The sequence below is a fragment of the Camelus bactrianus genome, chromosome X (assembly GCF_048773025.1).
Source record: "Camelus bactrianus isolate YW-2024 breed Bactrian camel chromosome X, ASM4877302v1, whole genome shotgun sequence".
Lineage (NCBI taxonomy): Eukaryota > Metazoa > Chordata > Mammalia > Artiodactyla > Camelidae > Camelus > Camelus bactrianus.
Genome location: NC_133575.1, coordinates 12707477 through 12734497, shown reverse-complemented (window position 1 = coordinate 12734497; position 27021 = coordinate 12707477). Strand labels below are relative to the sequence as shown.

The 27021-nt window shown below is 38.5% G+C and overlaps 1 protein-coding gene across 8 annotated transcripts in view; it reads right to left on the bottom strand.

The window, feature by feature from the left end:
• The window catches only part of REPS2 (RALBP1 associated Eps domain containing 2), a 264518-nt gene that overhangs the window by 6114 nt on the left and 231383 nt on the right, over positions 1-27021 (bottom strand). For all 8 annotated transcript variants that reach the window (XM_045516337.2, XM_074358794.1, XM_010954543.3 and 5 more), the window contains 3 exons: positions 26598-26681; positions 25394-25539; positions 12686-12791 (listed from right to left, as the gene is read on the bottom strand). In XM_045516337.2, coding sequence (XP_045372293.1) covers positions 12686-12791; positions 25394-25539; positions 26598-26681 — 336 coding nt within the window. The remainder of the gene's footprint in view (positions 1-12685; positions 12792-25393; positions 25540-26597; positions 26682-27021) is intronic.

Genomic DNA, 27021 nt, shown 5'->3' with positions numbered 1-27021 from the left:
TTGCAAGTAGAATCAGTCAAGGTGGGAAAAAATTCTGTACAAAGGCTAAATTCTGAGATGCCCCAGAAGAACCAACATGCTTAACAGTGCAGAACTCAACAAGCGTTTATCCACTCACCCTCCCACCTCTCCAGCCAATAGTCTTTGAGGATCTACCTACTATGGGCCAGATTCTGCTCTAAAAGTGATGATACCACCAAGGAACAAGACAGATCAAACCAATGCCCTCAGAGGGCTTATACACAAATGGCTAGAGAAAGACAGTAAGTTAAAGAACATGGTAACTTCCAGAAAGAAATAAGATGACATAAGAGAGTAATGGGGAATCTAGAAGAAAGGTGGTCAGGGAAGGGTTCTCAGAAGTGATGCTATGGAACAGAGACTTGAATTAAGTGAGAGGTGAGCCATGTGAAGATATGGGAGAAGGGTATTCAGGGAAACAAAATGGCAACTGCAAAGGCCCCAAAGCAGGGAATGAACTTGGTGTGTTTGATGAACAAAAAGGCCCATGTGACCAGATCAGAGGGAGCAATTGAGACACTGGCAGGAGTAAAAGTCAGAGAGTTAGGTAGGATGTTGTGGGCAGAGTAAGGAGTGTGGATGTCATTCAAAGAGTGGGGGTACAGCAATGAGAGTTCTGAATCAGGAAAGACACACAGTTTAATTCAGAATTCTCACTTTGGCTACTATGTAGACAATGGATTATAGCAGGACAAGAGTAGAAGCAGGGAGCAGCTGGAAGGTTATTGCATGGACCCAGGTGCGAAATGAAAGTGGCTTAGATGAGGGTAGCAGCCATAAAGATACAAGTGGATGGATTCTAGATATATTTTAAATCTAGAACTGATAGGATGTGTTGATGAAGTTGATGTAGGAAAGAAGGAAGGGGATTTTGGATTGAGCAAGTGGGTGGCTGGTAGCGTGGTATTAAATGAGAACAAGAAGAATGGATGAGAAATGGGCATTTCAAGGAGAGGGTTGGCAATTAAGCATCTGAGATATATATTAGATATATTAGGAGAAAAGCAGTTGTAAATGCCTGTGTAGAGTTCAGAAGAAAGAGATGTAGGACTTGAGACATAAATTTAGGATCACTAGGTCATGGATGGTCTTCAAAGCCACAGGACTGTGTAACATCACCTAGTAAAATAATATACACAGAGGTTACGGGTAAAGATGGAACTGAACATACATATCATACTCATTTCCTACCAGAACTCCACTAAAACAATAAATCAATTTGGAGGATCATAGATACACAAGGACAGGGAAAACAAAAGGGAAGAGGTGATAGCAATAAAATCTGTAAGCTGGAAGGAAAACTGATGAATAGTAAACAATTTAGCAAATCCAAGAAAAATAAATGTGGCGATTCTACCACTTGCTGAGTACATCTCATGGAACTAGGGAAATAACCACAGGGTGAATCTGGGGATAAAATGGACCCACTGTGAGATGGGCATGAGCTACAACTCCACTGATCACCTGACACCATAAGTTCCTACTCTAACTAGTGGATCCCAGTGATGTTTTGGGTCTCCTGGTATTAGTGTCAGTTCAGAGCCCATGTCCAATAGTTCTCCCCCAAATCTGATGACTTCCCTTTCCCCAGTGCACAGTCACGCTGGTAAATGAGCACAAGGCCCTCTGGGAAAGGCTGACAGAAAGATTAACAATATAAAAATTTGGCTACATAGTGAGGTCCTTCCTTAAGGTGACCTAGATGTCCCTTTATTGAAGGGTTCTGTATCTGTAAACTGACTTAGTCTGGGAATTGACTGAGAGGCACGAATAGAGCTCTGTTTGATGATTCTTCAGATTTCTGTTCACTAGACCTAGAATTTTTTCACTTACACAGATCAAGTAAAGAACACTAAATTGCAAGCTAAGCGTGAGGAGGAAACAAGAACCAATCTGATGTTACATAGAAGAATTCTGAAAGACTCAAACTGGCAGCACCAGATATCTATGAAAGTGTGAATGAGAGAGGGGAAGAAGACTGAATTAAATAAATGTTGGCTGAAAGTCAGCTTCAGAAGAAATTAGATCCTCAGCTCCTTCTTGCCACCAGGGCAGAACACTGAAGATTCATTCTTTGAAAAGGGCCTCTGGATTAGCAATACATAGACAGTTAGGGGCAAGGAAGTCAACTGGAAATAGGGGGATTAAATGAATATCTTGAATGCTGAGAACCACAGCCCTTTCCTCCACTGAACCAGGTTTTCCCCTCCACGTAGGAGACCAAAAGAGTCTCCTCTCTGAGGACTCCAACCAGACCAAGAGGAAAGAGCCAATTATACTGTCTTTGGGGGCTCACCAACTCTACAGCCCAGCCAAACTGAGGGACAATGAAGCTCAAAGTTGACAAGCCCCACTTGCTATGAACTTCTAATTGGCATTTTCATCCACCTCCTAAATACAAGTGAAGAAGGACCATCAGATATTGAAGGAAAGCAACCAATGAGAAATACATACAATAATATTAAAAATCAAGTTTCTTCAGGAAGAAGAGAAACTACCATTAAGAAGATATTACACCAATGAAATAAGAAGGATATCATCAAAAAGAAACAGAGAACAAAAAAAGTGAACTCTTGGTTATTAAACAATAGGAGATTTAGAATTTAAAAATAAGTCTCCAGAAATAAACAAAAAGAAAGAAGAGAAAGAAGGACGAGAAAAGAAAGAAAACAGAAAAGAAAATTAGAAAACCAAGCTAAGAGGTCCAATGCCTGAAAAACATCAGGAAGGGAGAACAGGGAAAATTGGGAGGGTGGAGGTGGGCAGGACGGATCAACAAAAATCAAGAAAACTCCCAGAACGGTAGAATATGGGTTTCCAAACAAAAGGGGCCTACCAAGTACAGAGACCAATGAATGACAGTGACCTACACCCAAGCAAAGGAAGGGTGAGGGGGAACAAATGTAAATGTAAAACAAAAACAAGGTCACATACAAAGACTCATAAAACAGAATGAAGTCTGGCATTTTAGAAAATAATTTTATTTTTTATTATCATATGGTAAAATTGATTATTTATTCTTTTAGTGTACAGTTCTACAAATGTTAACAAATGTATAGATTTATGTAACTACCAGCACAAGGAGGGTACATAACAGTTACAACAACCAAAAAGCTCCCTGGTACTACTCACTGATATACAAACCCTCACCTCATGCATAACCCTTGACAACCACTGGTCTGTTTCCTAGCACTATAGTTATGCCTTTTCCAGAATGTCAAATAAAAGGAACCACGTAGTACGTAACCTTTTGACACAAGCTTGTCTCACTCAGCATAATGCCTTTGAGTTTCATTCAAGTTGTTTTGGGTATCATTCCCTTTTACTTCTGAGTAAACTATTTCATTGTACTCAGTTTATTCATTCATCCTTTGAAGGACTTGGGTTGTTCCCAGGTTTGGGCTATCACATAAAATGGCTATAAACATTTGTGTACAGGTTTTTGAGTGAACATAAGTTTTCCTTTCACTAAGGTAGATACCCAGGAGTGGGACTGCTGGGTCACATGGTAGGTGAATATGTAACTTCATAAGAAACTGCCAAATGATTTTTCAGAGTTGGGTACCAATTTTCATTCTCACCACAAATTCATGAGAGTTCCAGGTGCCAGCACAGTCAGAATTTTCTGTTTTAGCCATTCTAATACATGTGAGTGGTAGGTGATCATGGCTTCAATTTGCATTTGCCTAATGGCTAAAGATGCCTAATATCTTCTCATGTTTATTTGTCGTCCTTATGTCCTCTTTGGTGAAGTGTCTGTTCAAGTCCTTTGCCTATTTTTAAGTTGAGTTGTTTTGAGTTTTGAGAATTCTTATCACTGAGTTTTGAGAGTCCTTTATATAATCTAGACACAAGTCCTTTGTCAAATAGCTGGGTTGCAAATATTTTCTCCCAGTCTGTAACTCATCTCTTGATTCTCTTGACAATGTTTGCAGCAGAGTAAAAGTTTTGAATTTTGATAAAGTCTGATTATTTTTTTTTTCTGTTAACAGATTGTGGTTTTGGCATCATTTCTGACGCCAGGTCACAAAGAGTCTCTCCTGTTTTCTTCTACAAGTTTTATGGCTTTATGTTTTACTTTTGCACCTATGACCCATTTCAAGTTACTCTTTGTATCAGGAGTGAAGTTTCAGATCAAGGTTCATTTTTCCACATATGGATAACCAATTGTTAAAAAACAATTTGTTGAAAAGACCATCCTTTCCTCAATCAATTGATTTTGCACCTTTGTCAAAGATCAAATGGCTATATTCATGTAGACTATTCTAGTTCCTTGGACTTCACATATAAATTATAGGATTAGCAGGTCTATATCTACAAAAACTCTTGCTGGGATTTTGATTGGTTGCAATGAATCTTTAAATAACTTTGGAGAAAAATAACATCACTACTATGTTGAGTCTTCCAATCCACAAACAGCATATGTCTTTCCCTCTGTTTAGGTCTCCTTAGATTTCTTTTAGCAGCACTCTGTAGTTTTCAGTATACAAATCCTGTGTTTTTGGATGAATTTATATTTCAGTATTTCATCAGGGGGAGAGGGCAAGCTACTGTGAATGGTGTTTCTTCTCAAATTTCCGTTCCTTGCTAGTATATAGGAATATGATTGCTTTCTGTGTGACCTTGTATTCTGTGACCTTCATAAACTCATTTAGAAAATAAAAAGTTTAAAAGTAATTCAATTTGCAATAAGGTCACTGAAAAAATTAGGAATAAATTTAACAAAAGACACATAATGCTTACATACTCAGAATTGTTGAGAGGAATTTTTAAAAATCTAAACAACTAGAGAGAGAATCTTGAAAAATTTATACTATCTGATTTCAAGATTTACTATAAAGCAACAGAAATCAAGACTGTGTGGTACCAGTATAAAGATCAACAGATAGGTCAATAGAATAGAATAAGAGCCCATAAATAAATCCACATTTATATAGTCATTAGATTTTTGACAAAGACACCAGAGTAATCCAAGGAGGAAAAGAAATTCTTTTCAACAAATGGTGCTAGATTAATGAGATACCAATATGGGGAAAAAAAGAACTTTGACCCTAATCTCACAGTATACATAAAACCCAATTCAAGATGCATTATAGATATTGGTGCAGCCACTACAAAAATACTATAGAAGTTCATTAAAAAATTAAAACTAGAATTACCTGGAGTGATGTCAGCATCATGGCTGAATAAGACAACCCTCATCCTTGTGCCCTGCCAACAACAACAATCTGGGATCCATCCACAGACAAAATGCCTTGTGGGAGCTATGGGATCCATCAGAATACGCCAACGGACCCAGGAGGAGTCTCGTCCAGCCAAGCATCAGAAAAGAGGCACAGAGACCTCAGTTCTAGCTCTGGACCCAGCAGTGGCCTGTGAATCAGCTCTAACCCATCTCAGGCGCAGTCTGGGAGCACCTGGAAAACACTGTCTTAGTTTCAAGCATAAAAGTTTCAGTACAACCCTGACGAAAAACAGTATGAGTCTGGATGCACTGGAGAGGGTAAGAGGAACTTTTTGACTTTACTCACATTACCCTCACCCTTTCTTGGCCTGTGATTTCTCCCATGTTGGTAGGAAGAGTGAGTAAGTGAGCACCCGCTTTCCCCAGCTGTGTGGGAGACTGCCAAAGAGGCTCATTCCTCTCTCACCCCATCTAGACTACTAAATTGTGAACTACATGACAGGGGGATGGGAAGAGGCTGAGAGAGTGGCAGATCGGACTCTCAAAGGGCATTAAAGGAACATGGATCCTACTAAATGTGTCATGAGACTCCATCTAGAAACCCACTTAGAAGCCTCTGGGGATACTTCAACTGGCCATGGAGAATTCCCAGCACTCCATGGGCCTTACACACACCACCACCCAATGGCCAGCTTCCTGTTCACATTCTTAACGGCAGTGGCAAGAGCAAGTGGGCACAAGCAGAAAGCCTTACTGGCCAAAATCTGTGGGCCAGGAAAGTCCACAAATTTGAGCTGTAGTGCCACCTTCGGGAAAACAAAAGGGAGGCTGTCGGCACTTGGCATGGTGTTTTGCAGGATAGAGATAAGGCATACAAGCTTAAGAATTCTGCCGCAAGAAGGAGCAAGAAATGTTGAGCAGGTGTATCCATAGAGAATCTGAGAAAGTCTCAGAATCTCTAATAGGGGTGATGAAGGTATTTCTCTTCTGAAGGTAGCTAGTAAAGTCTAGAGGAGATGACTGCTACTTCAAATGTGAAGACAGGAATGCAAATCTTCAAGGAAACATGACACCACCAAAGAATCACCATAATCTTCCAGTAACCAATCCCAAAGACATGGAGATCTATGATTTACCCAATAAAGAAATTAAAATGGCTATTTTAAGGAAACTCAATGTGCTACAAGGAAACACAGAAAGACAAATCAACTAAACCAGGAAAACTACATTACATGAATAAAATTAGAAGTTTAGCAAAGAGACAGAAATCATTAAAAAAAAAAAACAGACAGACATTCTGGAGCTGAAGAATACAATGAATGAAATTAAAAATATAGCAGAGAACATCAACATCAGAATGGATAAAGCAGAAGAAAGAATCTGAGATAGAAGACAAGGATTTTGAAATTACCCTGTCAGAGGAGAACAAAGAAAAAAGAGTTTAAAAAAAATGAAGAAAGGCTACATGATGTAAGCAATACCATCGAAAGAAATAATTTGTGAATTATTAGCGTCCCAGAGGTTGAAGAGAGAGAGAAGAGGGCAGAAAGCTTTTTCAAAAAAAGTAAAGGTTGAGAACTTCCCAAATCTGGGGAGAGAGAGATGGATATCTGAATTCATTAAGTTCACAGGTCAAACAAACTCAACTTAAAGAGAGCCCCTTCAAGACTCATTATAATAAACCTGTCAAAAATCAAAGCCAAAGAGAAAATCTTAAAAGCAGAAAGAGAAAAGAAGCTTGTAACTTAAAAGGGACCTCTCATAAGGCTATGAGTGGATTTCTCAGCAGGTATCTTGTAAACCAGGAGAGAGTGTGATGATAATCCAAAATGCTAAAAGAAAAAAAAAACTGCCAACCAAGAATACTCTATTCAGCAAAGTTACCCTTCAGAAATGAAAGAGAGATAGACTTTCCCAGACAAGCAAAAGCTGAAGGAGTTCATTACTACTAGACCCTCCTTACAAGAAATGTAGAAAAAAGGAGGTTTTCAAGCTGAAATGAAAGAATACTAATTAGTAACATGAAAACATACAGTATACTGGGGTAAAGGTAAGTATACCTTTGAGAATTCAGAATACTCTAATACTGTAATATGATGGTGTGACAACCACTTAAATCTAGTATGAAAGTTAAAGGACAAGAGTATTAAAAATAACTATAGCTACAATAACTTGTTAATTATTCACTCAATTCATTGAGTAAAGGAAGTAAATCATAACATCAAAAACAAAAGAGGGAGTAGAGTTTTTATATGCAATTGAAATTAAGTCACTATCAGCATAAAATAGACTGTTATATCTACAAGATGTTTTATGTAATCCTAACAATAACCATGAAGCAAAAACAAAACCTGTAGTAGCTTCACAAAAGATAAAGAGAAGACAATCAAAGCATACTATTATGGAAAATCAATTCACAAAGGCAGGCAGTAAGAGAGGAAGAAAAGAACAGGGAACTACAAAACAACCAGAAAACAGTAACGTGGTGTTAGTAAATCCTTACCTATCAATATTTACTTTAAATGTAAATGAATTAAATTCTCCAATCCAAAGGCAGAGAGCTGCTGGATGGATTAAAAAAAGAAAAAGACTCAACTATACGCTGCCTACAAGAGACTGAGATTCACTTCAGTTTTACAGTTACATGTAGGAAAGAGTGAAGGGATGAAAAAGATATTCCATGCAAGCAGATACTGAAAGAGAACAGGCGTAGCTATTCTTTAATCAGACAAAACAAACTGTAAGCTAAAAATTATAACAAAAGACAAACAATGTCATTATGTAATGTTAAAGGGGTTAATTCATAAAGAAAATATAACAATCATAAACATATATGCCCCCAACATTGGAGCACCTAAATATATTAAGCAAATACTCAAAGACCTAACGGGAGAGATGGACAACAATATAATAACAGTAGGGGACTTTAATACCTCACTTTCAACAATGGGTGTATCATCCAGACAGAAAGTCAATAAGGAAATGTTGGACTCAAACTATACTTTAGACCAAATGGACCTAAGAGACATATCAAACATTCCATCCAACAGCAGCAAAATATATATACATATTCTCAACTGCACGTGGAATACTCTGCAGGATATATCATATGACAGGTTACAAAACAAGTCTTAACAGATTTAAGGATATCAAAATCATACCAAGTATATTTTCTAACCACAAAGTTATGAAACTAGAAATCAGTTAACAGGAGGAAAGCTGGAAAATTCACAAATATGTGGCAATTAAACAAAACACTCCTGAACAATCAGTGGGTCAAAGAAGAAATGAAAAGGGAAATCAAAAAAAATCTTGAAACAAACAAAAATGGAAACACAACATTCTAAAACAAATGGCCAACAGCTACATGAAAAGATGCTCAATATCACTTATCATCAGAGAAATGCAAATCAAAACTACAAGGAGATATCACCTCACACCTGTTAGAATGGTTATTATCAAAAAGGTAAGAGATACGTGTTGGCAAGAATGTGGAGAAAGGGGAACCCTTATGCACTGTTGGTTGGAATGTAGACTGATGCAGCCACTATGGAAAACAATATGGAGATTTCTAAAAATTAAAAAAAGAACTATCATATGATTCAGCAATCCCACTTCTGGGTATCCAAAGGAAATAACATCAGAATGTCAAAGGAATTGACACGCCCATGTTCACTGCAGCATTATTTACAACAGCCAAGATATGGAAATAACCTAAGTATCTGCCTACAGATAAATGGATAAAGAAGATGTGGTACATACATGTAACAGAATATTATTCAGTCATAAGAAAGAAGAAAATTCTGCCTTTGGCGACATGGATGGACCTTGTGGGCACTATGCTAAGTGAAATGTCAGACAGAGAAAAGCAAATACCATATGATAGCATTTCTATGTGCAATCTAAAAAAGTCAAATTCATAGAAATAGAGTAGAATGGTGGTTGTCAGGGGCTAGGGAATGCAGGAAATGGGAAGATGCTGAGCAATAGTACAAACTTCCAGTCATAAGATGAATTAATTCTGGAAATCTAATGTACAGCATGGTGACTATAGTTAACAATACTGTACTACAGATTTAAAAGTTGCTAAGAAAGTAAATCTTAAATGTTCTTAAAAGAAATGAAATTTTCCCATTTGCAACAACATGGATGGATTTGGAGGGCATTATGCAAAGTGAAATAAGTCAGACAGGAGAAGACAAATACTGTATGTTATCATTATATGTGGAATTAAAAAAAATACAACAAACAAGTGAATATAACCAAAAAAAGCAGATTCACAGATATAGAGAGCAAACTAAAGGTTACCAGTGGGGAGGGGAAAGGGGGAAGAGATACTACAGGGGTAAGGGAATAAGAGGTACAAACTATCAGGTATAAAATAAGCTACGAGGATATATTGTATAACACAGGGAATATAGCCAGGATTTTATAGTAACTATAAATGGAGTATATAACCTTTAAAAATTGTGAATCACTATACTGTACACCTGTAACTTACATAACATTGTACAGCAACTACATTTCAATAAAAAAAGAATGAGAATGAGAGGAAATTTTTAGAGGTGATGAGTAGTTTTATGGCATAAATTGTTGTGATGGTTTCATGGATGTACAATTATCTCCAAACTCATCATGTTGCATACATTAAATATGCACAGGTTTACTGAGGCATCTACAATCATATTTCAATAAACATTTTTAAAAAATGTATCATAGACCTAAATGTACAAGTTTTAACAATAAAGCCTTTAGAAGAAAACACAGGAGAATAGGAGATGTAGGCAAAGTTTCCTTATATAGGAAGAAAGTAATAACCATAAGAGGAAAAATGATAAATCAGACTTTATCAAAATTAAAAACTTCTGTTCATGAAAAGACACAAGTAAGAAAATTAGTAGGCAAAACAAAGAATGGAAGAAAGCATTCATTTCAACAAATGACTGGTAACCAAGATAATATATAAAGCATCTACCTACAACTCCACAAAAAAGACTAAAAATGATTTTTAAACAGCCAAATATTTGGTAAAGACATTTCATAAAATAAAGTATGTGAAAAGCAAACAATCACATAGAAAAGTGCTCAAAATAATTAAGCATCAAGGAGATGCAAAATAAAAACTACAAGACCACAGGACCAGCTAAAAAAACAGTAACACCCAGTGTTGGCAAGGATGTGGAACTACTGGAACTCTCACACAGTAGTGGCGGGAGCACTAAATGCTACAATCACTTTGGGAAAAACTCTAGCAGTTTCTAATAAAACTAATCACACACTCACCACATTACTGACTAATCCTAATCTGAGGAATTTACCCAAGAGAAATGAGAACAAATTTCCACACAAAGACTTACACAAGAATGCAGTTTTACTCAAAACAGCCAAAAACTAGAAACATCTTAGGTGTCTATTAATAGGAGAATCAATAACTAAATGGAGGCAATATTCACTCATGGCATACTACTCAGAAATAAAAAGGAATGGATTACTGAGACACGCAACGATGTAAATGAGTCTCAAAAACATAGTACTAAGTGAAAGAAGCTTTACACAAAAGTGCATGTTAAAGGACACCATTTACCTAAAGTTATAGAATAGGCAACGGTATAGCATAAACAGTTTAGAATAGTGGTGACCTCTATGTGAGTGGGGCAGAAATTAACTGGGAAGGAGCATGAGAGAGCATCCTGGATGTTCTATATCTTGAATGGGATTTGGGTATATGCATTTGTTAAAAACTCAGCAAATATACACTTAAGATTTCTGCATTCATTGTATATAACAAATTCATTGTGATAAAAAAACCTCTAAAATATCGAACTCTAGTCAACGGTATGCATGCTAAAATATTTAAGGGATGCATAGAGATGTCTGCAACTTATTGAAAACATGTTAAAAATAAGATGGACTGAGGGCCAGAGAAGAGGGATAGACAAACAGCTAGATATGTGGTAAGACAAGTACAGCAAAATGTGAAATGGGAGAACTGAAGTGGTGGCTATGAAAGCATTTACTGTATGGTTCTTTCAACTTTCTTGTATGCTTAAAAATGTCCATAACAAAATGTCAGGGCAAAGGGGGGAGTAATAAAAGAGAAAATAAAGAAGGAAGAGACAGCAGAGAATGCTAGAGGGGAGTCACCAGTGAAGTAGAAGGACAAGGGAAGTGTGATATCCCAAAAGCCAGTTAGAAAAGACATTTCAAAGGAGAAATGGTCAATGGTGTAGATTTTTATGAAAATTCAAACAGTATTAAAACAGGCCCATTGGATTTTGGCTGTAAGAGGCATGTGAGTAGAGGCAAGTGAAACCACAGTGAGATGGGGGGAGAGAAAACTGCTGGTGAGACAGTAAGTGAAATCAACTCTTGAGAAACCTGGCTGTGAAAGAGACCAGAGAGATTGGGCAGTAGCTGAAGGAGGATGTGCGTTCAAGATAATGGACAACACAGAGCGTGTTTACGTGTGGATGGGAACGATCTAGCAGAGAATCAGGGGGTGTCGTGAGTGGAATTGTGTCCTCTGAAAAGATATGTTCAAGTCCTAACCCCCAGGACCTGTAAATGCCACCTTATATGGAAATAGAGTCTTTGCAGATATAATCTAGTTGAAATGGGATTATGCTGGATTAGGGTGGGCCCTAACCCCAATGATTGGCATCCTTATAAGAAGGGGGCACCATAAGAAGAAGAATTTGGACAAAGACACAGAGAGACACAGAGAAAATGCCATGCAACAGCAGAGGTAGAAACTGGAGTAATGCAGCTACGAGCCAAGGAATGCCAAGGATTGGCAGCAACCACCAGAAACCGGGAAGAGGAAAGGAAGAACATCCCTAGAGCCTTCAAAGAGACAACATGGCTCTGCTGACACCTTAATTCAGACTTCTAGCCTCCAGAGCTATGCGAGAATAAACTGCTGTTATTTTAAGCCAACAAGTTTGTAGTACTTTGTTATGGCAGCCCTAGGAAATGAATACAGGGGAGATTAATGGTAAAGACAAACAGGAGAGAAGGACAGAGGTGATGTCTTTGAGAAGATGATACAGAACCATTTCCAAGGTACCAGGGGAGGGGTTAGCCTTTGATAGTATCCGGACCAATCTCTTCCACTGAAATAAGTAAAGCATCATTCACGAAGGATCCAAACAAATTAAGGGCTTACGCGGAAGCTTTGGACAATACAGAATGCTTCAAAGAGTCTTTATAATAGATTCTCCTTCTCTTTAACTGGCACACAATACTTAGTCTACATATTAAAGCTACTAGTCTTCCTCTAAGCATACAAGAACCAACCCATGAAAGTTAAGTACACCAACTCTCTGCCTTCCAAAAGGAGATTAACAACAAAGAGGCAAGTATTACCAACAGGAATAGGACCAGATGCTCAGCCAATGTTTGTCAAAAAAAAAAAAAAAAAGAAAGAAAAAAAACAGCCAGATGAAAATCCTGGTAATCCAAATCCAGGAGGCTCCTTACCTTGAGCTGCTGTTGGAGTTCACTGTTCAAGCGGGCCAGCACTGCATTTGCCTCTTTATTTTTGCGGATAGCAGTTTGAATAGCCTTCTTCTGTTTAGAAGACTGTCTACAAAAAACGTACAAACAGTTCAGTAAAATAGAACTTAGAGGTCTGGACTCCTGTGGGTCAGAACTCTGATTCATGAGAAGCGCTAAACTAACTAGGGGCTAACATCACAGGGCTCCAAAAATAAAATCATATAGTCACACGGGCAGGCAGGCAGGCAGGCAAGCATACACCAAATGAAACAAATTTGTCGGGATGAATTAATTACACCTGAAATAATTCCCATTTTATAACTTGAAGAAAAGCTGTGAGTTGGGAACTTTCAAACACTTTTTTCATTCCATTTATTCAAAGACATTTTAATAAGTATTTCTTCCTGACAAACCATATTAACTGGAATGCCCTTTTTGTGCAATATCAGTGGCATTTAAAAGACCCACAGGTAGCCCCTGTGGACAAGTTTGAAGGAAACGAAGAACATTCTCTTTAGCAAAAATCCTACATTAACTTAGCTAGTCTACATACCTCTCTTTTATTTCTTTATTAGGCATGAATGCCTGAGAGAGAGAGAGAGAGTGTGTGTGTGTCTGTGTGTGGGTGTGAGCGAGTGAGTGAGCGCACATGTGCATGTGCATACACCAACATACATCTGTGGCACTTGGGAAAAACAGAGAGATGTCTTAATATCAGTATTCCCAAATTAAGTCAATAGTAAATTCACAGAACAGGTATAACTACAGTGATCGTATGTCCCCCTTTCCCATTACACTTTCTGCTTACACCACTTGTCTGGCCCTAATTATTGTTAGCACACTCTTTCCCATCAAAATTGTCAATGTGGTTGTATAACCTACAACCTTATATCCCACAGCAAGAAATAATGAATTCTCAGAGCAAAAGGGCAATCTAAGTTCCCCAAGAAAAACAAACATATTTGTAATCACTGGGAGATGGGTTCTAGGCCAGAGCAACTGGACAAGAATGCATTATGACCATTGCAGTGATCTAATGTTTACTGAGAATATACACGATGCTAGCCACTCTGCTAATCTTTAGAAGGCATACTCCCTCCCCAACAAGTTTAAAGACTAATTTTTTATCCATAAATAGGCAGGGAAGAGGCTTCAAAATCTATTTTTACAAAGATATAGATCGGATTTCTGGTTTCAGGACAAGATGGAGTAGACACACTTCTCTATTCCTCTCACTAAATACAGTTAAAAACCTGGACACAATATACAGACAGACAATGTAATATGACTCTGCACAGTGGATTGAAGAAGGCAAACCAGCTAGGGAACTGGGTACCCAGGGAAACACACAGCCATGAATTCCCTGGGTTTTCTTTTTTGCTCCGGGTATCCTAGACTGGATAGTAGAGAAGCCAGCAATCCACACGTGCCAATGAGGGCAGACAATAAAAAGCTCCCCTCCTCTGCCCCAGCAAAATCCTGCTCTCTCTAACCAAAGGACTTGGAAAAAGTCAGCCTAGCAAGACAGAAATTAGACACAATACCCTTCTTGAATACAGATGCAAAATCTTTCAATATGGCAAATGCAATTTAGCAACTTATAAAAAGAATTATACATCATGATCACAAGGAGTTTTCTCCAGGGATGTAAGACTGATTTAATATTCAAAAATCGATGTAATCCACCACCTTAACAGGTGGGGGAAAAAATCACATGATCATGATCAGATCAACCAATGTAGAAAAGGTACCTGAAAAAAACTCAGCACCCATTCATGATAAAAACTCTACCAAAAAACTACAGCTAACATCATACTTGATGAAAAGTGAAATGCTTTTTTGCTTAAGATTAGAAATAATGCAAGAATTCCTAGTCTCATCAATATTTTCAGCACAGTGCTGGAAGTCCTAGCTAGCACAATACTACAGAAAATGAAAATAAAAGATACACATATTGAAAAGAAAGAAATCAAACTGTCTCTGTTTGCTGATTGCATGATGGTCCATGTAGAAAATTCCAAGGAATCTATATATTTAAAAACAGCAGTACTGATTTCAGATAAAATAGACTTTAAAACAAAGGCCATAAAGAAAGATAAAGAAGGACATTTTATAATGATTAAAGGAGTGATACAAGATGAGGATAGTACACTCATTAATATATATGCACCAAATAGAGGAGCACCTAAGTACATAAAATAGTTACTAACAGAGATAAAGGGGGATATTGATGGGAATACAATCATAGTTGGAGATTTTAACACTGCATTAACATCACTAGACAGATCTTCCAGACAGAAAATAAACAAGGCAACAGAGAAATTAAATACTACAATAGAAAAACCAGATTTGGTGGATATTTTCAGAGCATTACACCCCCCAAAAATAGGATATACATTCTTTTCAAGTGCACATGGAACATTTTCCAGGATCGATCATGTACTTGGGCACAAAAGAAACCTCAACAATTTTAAGAAGATAGAAATTATCTCAAGCATCTTTACTGACCACAATGCCATGAAACTGGAAATCAACAACAGAGAAACAAAGGAGAAAAAAAGGAAAGCATGGAGATTAAACAATATGTTATTGAAAAAACAATGGATCAATGAGGAAATCAAAGCTGAAATTAAAAAATACCTTGAGACAAATGATAATGAAAGCACAACCACTCAAAACCTATGGGACACAGCAAAGGCAGTGCTAAGAGGGAAGTTTATAGCGATACAGGCCTTCCTCAAAAAAGAAGAACAATCTCAAATAAACAATTTAACCCACCACCTGAATGAATTAGAAAAAGAAGAACAAAAAGCCCCAAAAAACAGCAGAAGAAAGGAAATAATAAAGATCAGAGAGGAATTAAATACAATAGAGATTAACAAGACCATAGAAAAAATCAACCAAACCAAAAGCTGGTTTTTTGAAAAAGTAAATAAAATCGACAAACCTCTGGCCAAACTCACAAAGAAGAAAAAAGAGAGAGCACAAATTAGCAAAATAAAAAAAGGAAAATGGAGAAATTACAACAAACAAAATAGAAATACAGAATATCATACAAGAATATTATGAAAAACTATATGGAACCAAACTGGATAACCTAGAGGAGATGGACAAGTTTCTGGAAACATACTGTCCACCAAAACTGAATCAAGAAGAATCTGAACACTTGAACAATCCGATCACTAGAAAGGAAATAGAAATAGCAATTAAAAACCTCCCTACAAATAAAAGTCCAGGACCGGACGGCTTCACCAGGGAATTCTACCAAACATACAAAGAAGAACTCATACCGGTTTTCTCAAACTCTTCCAGACGATTGAAAAGGAGGGAATACTCCCAAACTCATTCTATGAAGCCACCATCACCCTGATACCAAAACCAGGCAAAGACACTACAAAAAAAGAGAATTATAGGCCAATATCACTGATGAACATAGACGCCAAAATCCTCACCAAAATTTTAGCAAATAGAATCCAACAACACATAAAAAAGATTATACATCATGACCAAGTGGGGTTCATCGCAGGGACACAAGGCTGGTTCAACATACGCAAATCAATCAGTGTAATACATCACATCAACAAGAGAAAGGACAAAAACCACATGATCATCTCAATCGATGCAGAAAAAGCATTTGATAAAATTCAACACCCATTTATGATAAAAACTCTCGCCAAAGTGGGTATAGAGGGAACATATCTCAACATAATAAAAGCTATATATGACAAACCTACAGATAGCATAGTGCTCAACGGTGAAAAACTCAAAAGCTTCCCACTAAAATCTGGGACAAGACAAGGATGCCCACTATCACCACTCCTATTCAACATAGTCCTGGAAGTCCTAGCCACAGCAGTCAGGCAAGAGAAAGAAATAAAAGGGATCCAAATTGGAAAAGAAGAGGTAAAAGTGTCATTATATGCTGATGACATGTTACTATATATAGAAAACCCTAAAAGGTCCACACAAAAGCTACTAGAGCTGATTGAAGAATTCAGCAAGGTAGCAGGTTACAAAATTAACGTTCAAAAATCAGTTGCATTTCTTTACACTAACGATAAATCAACAGAAAAAGAAAGTAAAGAAACAATCCCCTTTAAAATAGCACCCAAAGTAATAAAATATCTGGGAATAAATCTAACCAAGGAGGTGAAAGAATTATACACAGAAAACTATAAACCATTGATGAAAGAAATTAAAGAAGACTTTAAAAAATGGAAAGATATTCCATGCTCTTGGATTGGAAGAATCAATATTGTTAAAATGGTCACACTGCCCAAGACAATCTACAGATTTAATGCAATCCCTATCAAATTACTCAGGACATATTTCACAGAACTAGAACAAATCATAATAAAATTTATATGGAACCATCAAAGACCTAGAATTCCCAAAGCATTACTGAAGAGAAAGAAAGAGGCTGGAGGAATAACTCTCCCAGACTTCAGACAATACTATAGAGCTACAGTCATCAAGACAGCATGGTATTGGTACCAAAACAGACATATAGACCAATGGAACAGAACAGAGAGCCCAGAAATGAACCCACAAACTTTTGGTCAACTCATCTTCGACAAAGGAGGCAAGAATATACATTGGAATAAAGACAGTCTCTTCAGCAAATGGTGTTGGGAAAACTGGACAGCAGCATGTAAAACAATGAAGCTAGAACACTCCCTTACACCATATACAAAAATCAACTCAAAATGGATTAAAGACTTAAACATAAGACAAGATACAATAAACCTCCTAGAGGAAAACATAGGCAAAACATTATCTGACATACACTTCAAAAATTTTCTCCTAGAAGAAATAAAAGCAAGAATAAACAAATGGGACCTAATGAAACTTACAAGCTTCTGCACAGCAAAGGAAACCAGAAGTAAAACAAGAAGAAAACCTACGGAATGGGAGAAAACTTTTGCAAGTGAAACCGACAAAGGCTTGATCTCCAGAATATATAAGCAGCTCATACGACTCAATAAGAAAAAAATAAACAACCCAATCCAAAAATGGGCAGAAGACCTAAACAAGCAATTCTCCAAGGAAGACATACAAATGATCAAAAAGCACATGAAAAAATGCTCAATATCACTAATTCTCAGAGAAATGCAAATCAAAACTACAATGAGGTATCACCTCACACCAGTCAGAATGGCCGTCATTCAAAAATCCACAAATGACAAATGCTGGAGAGGCTGTGGAGAAAGGGGAACCCTCCTACTCTGCTGGTGGGAATGCAGTCTGGTGCAGCCACTATGGAAAACAGTGTGGAGATTCCTCAAAAGACTAGGAATAGACTTACCATATGACCCAGGAATCCCACTCCTGGGCTTGTATCCAGAAGGAAATCTACTTCAGGATGACACCTGCACCCCAATGTTCATAGCAGCACTATTTACAATAGCCAAAACATGGAAACAGCCTAAATGTCCATCAACAGGTGACTGGATAAAGAAGATGTGGTATATTTATACAATGGAATACTACTCAGCCATAAAAACCAACAACATAATGCCATTTGCAGCAACATGGATGCTCCTGGAGAATGTCATTCTAAGTGAAGTAAGCCAGAAAGAGAAAGAAAAATACCATATGAGATCGCTCATATGTGGAATCTAAAAAACAAAAACAAAAACAAACAAACAAACAAAAACAAAGCATAAATACAGGACAGAAATAGACTCACAGACAGAGAATACAGACTTGTGGTTACCAGGGGGGTGGAGGGTGGGAAGGGATAGACTGGGATTTCAAAATTGTAGAATAGATAAACAAGATTGCACTGTATAGCACAGGGAAATATACACAAAATGTTATGATAACTCACAGAGAAAAAAATGTGACAATGAGTGTGTATATGTCCATGAATGACTGAAAAATTGTGCTGAACACTGGAATTTGACACAACATTGTAAAATGATTATAAATCAATAAAAAATGTTTTAAAAAAAAAACCCTCCTAGAACCAAAAAGTGATTTTAGCAAGGATATAAGTAAGTTTTCAAGATAGAAGATTAACACACAAAAATCAACAGTATTTTGATATACTAAGAATGAACACCTGGAAATCAAAATCAAAAATAACATTTACAAATACTCAAACTGAAATTTTTAGATATACAGATTTAAATGCTGAAAACTATACCATACGGATGAAAGAAATAAAATAGGATCTAGATAAATGGAGAAATATATCATGTTCATAGACTGGAAAACTCAACATAGTAAAGATGTCAACTCTCCCTAGACTGATGTAAAGGTTTAACACAGTTCCTATTGAAACCTCAGCAAGATATTTTATAGTTTAAGACAAAATTATTCTAAAATTAAAGAGAAGATTTCTTACATAGCTAGAGTATCAAACAGTAAAGTAATTAAGATAGTGATCAAGACTGTATGGTATTGGCAGAGGGAAAGACATGAAGATCAATGGAACAGAATAAAAAACTTAGAAATAGACTGAACACTAGCACAGCCAATTTATTTTTGAGAGAGGTGCAAAAGCAAGTCAATAGAGAAAGAATAGCCTTTCAACAAACAGTGCTGAAGCGATTCAATATCCATAGGCCAAAAAACAAACCCTGATCCAGATCTCACATCTTATATAAAAATTAACACACAATGGATCACAAACTTAAATCTACAGTGTAAAATTATAAAACTTTTGGAAGAAAACGTAAGAGAAAACCTTCAGGACCTAGAGCTTGGCAAAGTGATTTTAGAAGTAACAACAAAGGTACAATGCAGAAAAGTAAAAGAAATCAGTAAGTTGGACTTCATCAAAATTTTTAAATTTTTGCTCAGCAAAAGACTCTATTAAGATGATGAGAAGACAAGACACAGACTGAGAGAAAATATTTGCAAACCACAGATCTAAGAATTGATTTGCACTAGAATATATAAAGAACTCTCAAAACTCAACATTAAAAAACAAGTCAATTAGAAAATGGGCAAAGGAGATGAAGAGGCAATTCACCAAAGAGGATATACGATGGCAAATAGACACATGAAAAAGATGGTCTAGCTATTAGGGAAATGCAAATTAATAGCGCAATGGGACAGCACCACACGCCTATTAGAACAGCTAAATTTTTTAATATAGTGACAATAGCAAATGCTGGTGAGAATGCAGAGAAGGTGAATCTCTCATACACTGCTGGTGTGAAGATACAATGGTACAGCCATTTGGGAAAACAACTTGGCGGTTTCTTTAAAAATTAAATATACACTTAGCACACAACCCAACAATCACGCTCTTGGACATTTATCTCAGAAAAATGAAAACCTGTGTACACACAAGAGGCTGTACAGAATTACTCATAACAGCTTTATTTGTAATACTCAACAACCAGACACAACCAAAATGTCTGTCAACAGGTGAACAGCTAAACAGACTGTGGTACAACCATAGCATAGAATACTGCTTAGCAGTACTGACTGAGATAAACAAGTTGGATAGATGTCAAGGATATTATGCCAAGTGAAAAAAAGCCAAACTCAAAAGGTCACATGTTATGTGATTCCACGTATATAACATTTAGAAAATGACAAAGTTATAGACATGGAAAACTGATAAGTGATTACCAGGGGTAAGGAGTGGAGGAGAGGAGGGGGTATCCCGTATCTTGTGTGACTCCCGTATCTTGATTACAGTGATGGTTACAAGACATACACATGTGATAAAATGGCACAAAACTAGACATACACACTGGTCCAATGTCAGTTTACTGGTTTGGATATTGTACTATATAGCTAGGTAAATGTAATCATTGAGAGAAACTAGGTGAAAGATACACAGGACTTCTTTGTACTATTTTTGAGTTTCCTGTGAATCTCTAATAATTACAAAATAAGAAGTTTTATAAAAACACATGTTGATCAGAACAGGATGACTCCTTTTAAACTACTACCATCAAAAGTGTGCCCAGCTTACAGCAGCTCCCCTTTTCTCTGGGAACTGTCTATATCCCTTTCCCCCTCCTGCACAGGGATGGGCCCCAGGCAGACAGTCCTATTTGTCTTAAGAAACCATCACCTGTTTTCACACTTGAATGGATGCTGGCCCATGCTAAGCTGACCAGATTCTCTCTCCCAGGAGTTGGGTCCTGGTTAAGAGTTCAGTTCAGCCTGAGCCCTGCACAGTGAGAACGTAACACCTGGAGCAGAAGGTGGTTGAGAAGTCTTCATAGATAAAAGTGACAGAACACAGAAAAGAATCAGAAGGAGCCCTCACAGGTCTACAGTCCTCTCTCCCAATTCACTCCTGCTGCTGGTTTCCAAGAGTCACCCCTGAACTCTTTATCATAAAGAATATGGATTTGCCAGCTTAAGATGCTTTTTATTATTTGCAAACAAAGGAGCCCTAAATAACACAAAGATGGGGTCTGGCCCCAAAGACCTCTCAAGGGTTCAGCAATGGCATCTAACTTGCCTCACCTCCTAAGAGTTGCTTCTAGAGCTTGTCTCTCCAGATTCTCCTAATCTTGTTACTCACTGATCCAGGCTGGGCTCTAACTGGCCTGGTCTCCAAGGAGGAAGATGAGGGAGTAGCAGGGAAGGGGCATTTATTTTGCCTGCTGCTACTGTGTGTCATGCTATCTACAGACTTAGAACTGCACACTCTGAGGCACTGTCCACGGACTTCTGTGGCAGACTATCCCCAAATCCCCTTCTTGTGCCTTCCTGTTTTCAGTACCATATCCTCCTCAGTTTGAGATAGACACGTGGCCTTCCAACTAGAAACGACATTTCTGTATCTCCCGGGCAAGTAGGTGAGGCCACATGACTAAGTTTGGGCCAAAGGGATCCAAGAGAAGTGACGCAGGCCTCTTCTGAGTCATGCCCTTCAATGTTACCTGTTTTTCTCTCCATTTGTTCCTTTCCCCTTCCTGGGCCCGGGACACAAACATGTTAGAGGTGAGCCATCTTCAACAGTGTGGATAAAGGCAACCTTCAGAGGGACCTCAAACAAGAAGACAGAAGATACCTGGGCTTCTAGACAGTCACCCTACATTTCTGGACCACTCACCAACTCAGACTTTTACATAAGAAAGAAGTCAATTTCTATGTTATTTCAGTGACTGTTACCCGGTTTTTGTTCAAGCAACTGAAGCGATATGAGACGGAATATAAACTGGGGTCTCTAGGTTCACCCTGGACCCTAATTTCTCCCATAGAATTCTGAGTACAGCTTGTAAGAACTGAGTTTGTATTGCCCTTTCTCTTCTTGGAAATGGTAGATTTTCATTAGAGATGCCAATCATCAACCCCACAGACATTCTAGTGTTGCCAAACACGAGGAAGGAAGAGAAACAGACTCCTTACCTCACTGAGAACGTCATGCAGGCAAGCAGACACTGCCTCACTGGCTCCTGGGAATGCCCTGGGGCAGTCCAGGACACCTCCTGGGGTTATAGAGAAGAGCAAAGGCCACAGAGGCTGGCGCAGGGTCAGTCACAGTACTGCCACACAACATCTTCTATTTCCAAACTATTCACACAACTCTATATACCCAAAGTCCATCCTTAGCAGATGCACAACATACAGAAAAAACCAATTAAGCCAAATTATTTCTAAGGAAAATCCACTTCTCTCTTTATGGGCAGCTCATTAATGATGACACAACCTGAAAGCTGTTTATTACTTACAACCTGAACTAAGAAGCTCACCTGGAGGGAATATTTTATTACTTTCTTTGCCCCAAACAGATAGACAATGATGATATCTGAAGCATAATCTGTTCCTTATAATAGGTCAGTTCTAATGTTAATTTCCCCAAAAGGTGATGATCATTTTGCAACTTGATTTGTGACTCTTTCCTCAATTTTCCCAAAGATAATATATAGTAACAACCACACGAAATGCATTGGAGAGAGGTTAGCTTACCACATGCAATGGATGTCTAAGGGCATCGGAGCTTAATTCTTTCCCAGAACCCTAGTTGAGAAAGGGCTGTAAAGACTAACCATCATGTGTCTGGCTGGCTCTCTACAGATCTTAAAAAATTATGAATGCTAAGTTGCTTCTTATTACTCCAAAAGAAACTGGTCTGGGACCTGAAATAAGTTATATAAAATTCCCTGACCCCAAAGCTTAGATCCCTGCCATTTATAGCACCATCTGTGTGGTGATCTGGTGGGTAGTAGCCTCTCTCAGCCTGACCCCCCCAATCTAATGAGAGAGTATCACAGTGAGGGACAGTGACTGAACAGGCAGATAAAAGGAAATATCTCCTTTCAACAAATGCTGCTGGAACAACTGGATAAATATATGCAAAAAAATGAAGTTGGATCTCTTCCTCATACTACAGACAAAAATGAATTCACAATAGACCTTGGGCTCAATGTAAGAGCTAATACTATAAAACTGTTAGAAGCAAACACCGGAACAAACCTTCATGAACTTGAGTTGGGCAATGATTTCTTAGATATGACACTAAATTTACAAGTGACAAAGGAAAAAATTAGCTAAATTGGACTTGATCAAAATTAAAAATATTGTGCCACAAATAACACCAAAATAAAGTGAAAAGACAACCCACAGAATGGGAGAAAATATTAGCAAATCATGTATCTGACAAGGGACTTGTATCTAGAATATATAAAAACCTCATAACTCAAAAACAAAACAATAATCCAAGTAAAAGTGGGCAAAGAATATGAATAGACATTTCTCCAAAGAAGATATACACATGGCCCATACGCACATGAAAAGATGCTTATCATTATTCATCAAGAAAATAAAAATCAAAACCACAATGAGATACCACTTCACATCATCTAAGATGGCTATAATAAAAAAAAATTAAAAATCAAGTAACAAGAGTTGGCAAGGAAGAAGGAAAAATGGAACCCTCATAGTTTACTGGCAGGATTATAAAACTTTATAGCCACTGTGGAAAAGAGTTTGGCGGGTCCTTAAACTGTTAAACATCAAGTTACCATATGACCCAGCAATTCCACTCCAAGACAAATGAAAACATAAGTTTACACAAAAACTTGTACACAAATATTCATAGCATCATTACTCTTAATAGCTGAAAAGTGGAAACAACCCAAATGGCCATCAAGTGATGTGTGGATAAATAAAATGTGGTACATCCATATAACAAAACATTATTCAGCAATTTTAAAAAATTAAGTTCTGACTCTTTGTACAACATGGATGAACCTAAAAAACATGATACTAAGCGAAAGAAGCCAGTCACAAAAGACCACATGTTGTATGATTCCATTTAAATGAAATAGCCAGAATAGGCAAATCTATAGACAGAAAGTAGTAGTGGTTGCCTGAGGGTTAGGGTAGAGGAGAGTGGAAAGCGACTGTTAATGGGCATGGAATTTCTTTCTGGGGTGATGAAAATGTTCAAAAATTAGATTGTTGTGATGGCTGCACAACTTTTTAAATATACTAAAGCTCACTGAATTGTACATTTAAAAGGGTGAATTGTATCTCAATAAAGCTGTTTTTAAAAAAGACAAAGAAAAGAAAAAGAAAAAGATCTCTGTATGAACTCCGTCAGCTGCTCTGCCATCCACTTTGGAGGATGTTGTAACCACCACTGACTGACTAGCATTAATGCAATGCATAGATTAAAGTGGAAAGCTGGGGAGTACGTGGGAGAAAGTTTAGCCATCTGTGTCCCTGACAGACACCCATCCCGTGGGTGGCTAGTAGATGGTCAAAGCACTCGGCGACTATCAAGAACAAAATGTATTTCCTTTATGCACTAATACCACCAGGGAACTGTCCATCTGGAAAAAAATAAGAAAACAAAAACCATCTTCTGAATGGGGCTTTGGCTTCAAAGGCATACTGCACCCACAGAACTTGTTGCTTTTCTTTCTGTAACACTGTAAGCAGGAGAAAATCAGCAGCAGCCCCTGAGCTCTGCAAGGCCCCGGAGCAGTGTCATGATGTTAGAGACTAGTCAGGCTCACTTGAAGTCACGCACGGCAGCAGGTTTCTGCCCTCAACACCTTGCTCAATTTCACTACAGGGAAACTGAGGCAAATGATGGCTCTTTCTTAAAGTCAAAGCCTTCTGGAGAAGGATGGTTTGTCCAGATGATTGTCTTTTCAGCTTCTGGCCACGTCCACAGGTGTCCTCACCTTCCATCCAATGCCTATTACAGCTGATCAGACGGATACCTTAGCAGCTCTGCACGTGGCCATCTTGGACAAAAGAACCTCTCTGTGGGGATGAAAATGAAATCACACACCACATCGACTAGAAGTCGGGTCTGAGGGTCTGGAAGCTAGCCATGTGCACCAGGCAGACATGAGACGAGACAAGCGAAGAGAAAGGCTGCCATTTATATCACTGTCTTCGTCCAAGGAGAACACGGGCAAGCACAAGGAAGGGCAGTCAGAAGGAAAGGAAAGGGAGGAAGGAGAGGAAGGAAATTAAACCAAACGAAAACACAACCCCAACCTGGGACTTGTTTGTCCCTTGGGTCAAGTTAAGTCCTGCAGCTTAAAAAGTCTCTTTCTATGTGACCGGGAGCCTGTGATCCCATCACAGAGATGAGTACGGTGAGACTGTAAGCATAAAATCACACCTGCCCCTGGGTGTGAGTGTAAATGTAAACATATTTATATTACACACTCACACACACACACATATATACATACATGCAGATTTAAAACGCAGTTTCCAACCTTGCACTCACTTATCTGTTCTACTTACTTTTGGACTGCTGGATGGGGTTTCACAGTTGCTACAGAAGCTGGCCCGCCCACAGTGGTAGAAGGTTCTTGGCTTTCTGTAGCTTGATTTTCAGGTCGGAATTTCCTGCGGATGGGCTTTGATGGGGGCTGAGAGTATGGTATGTCCTGTGGATTAAAAAAAAAAAAAAGAACCCGAAAGTTAAAAAATTAAACGTCCCCCAACATGTCAGTGCTCTATGTTCCTCTAGGCCTGTCCCCAAGGTCAGTTATGTCCTCTATTCAAATTCCATACCCAAGACACAAGGCTCAGCAAGACCTGGAGGGCCCCGGGCATCAGATTCCAGTAGCCTTTCTTTCCTTTTGTTTCTTTTTTTCTTTTTTAATATTTGCAGCCTATTACCTGTTTTTGCCACCTGGAAGGACACAGGAATCAGATTACAGTGGCCTGCCTGCCCTCTCTTCCTCCCTTCCTTCCTTTTTTAAATGCTGTGTGCATCTCCTACCAGGGGGCCTTTCCTAACTAAAGAAAAATTAGCTCTTGCCTCACTTTGGGGCTTTCGAGAATATGCTCTAAGTTTTCAAGTTTGTAAAGGTCTTCGTCGTGTGCTTGTCCTTCTCCTACCTCCAGTTCCTACATAAAGTCAAGCTAAAGAGCCATTGTGTCTTCTGGAAAGAGACAGCTGGCCTGCTTCCAAGGAGGCCCTGCCCCACCTGCACTCCTGAGCCCAGGCCCACTCTGTGGTGGGAAGGGGGCCTGAGGAAGAGGGTGAGAAGATGAACGAAGAACACGGTGAGTGAGTGAGTGGTGAGCACTGAGCAAGTGGCCGTGACTCAGTGACACGGGTGAGCATAAGGACAAAGAAAAGGAGACTATCCCGCCCCCAGGGCACTCCTCAAGGCTTAGACGCTTAGTGCGGCTCTGTTAAGGGCATCTGCCCCTCACGCCCCCCACCACAAGCATCTCCTGGTCTTGCCACAAGCAAGGCCGCCATATTTAGCTGGGAGGTGGGAGAGGGAAGAATACACTGTCAGTGACACCAAGGTGGAGCCCAGGAACCATCAGGACTCTAATCTACACAAAGAATACAGATTCTAGGAAATCTGGATCATATACACTCATGTCAGAACATGAAAACCTTAAAACGGCAGATCTGCTAGCAGAGGCCAGAAGCCCAGGGGAGGGGTCACAAGGCCATCATAGCAAACCCTCACACTGGCCTTACCTTCTTTGTTGGACTACTTTCTGCAGCTTGAGAGGGGGCTCTGTTCAGCTGTGAGTGTAACTCGGCCTCGGATGCTGGTTCAGACTGTAGCAAAAAATCACAGAGAGAATAAAAATGTAAAAACATAACCACCTAAATATATAATGAAGAGCACTTAGGAAAATAACTCCAAAGGGGAAACTGACTTCTACCAAGATACAGCCAAAGATGGTCAGGTCTGCTGATCCTCGAGAAAACCTTCCATAGACACCGCCATTCCCTCCCACCCCTCCTCCCAGCACCGTTCAACCTTAGGAAAAGGAGTCACAGGAATACTTCTATAACTGGATGTACATATTGCTAAAAACTAATGCTTCAAGAGCTCAAACTAGGGAGAGGTTACATACCTCAAGTGGTAGAGCACAGGCTTATAATGCACGAGGTC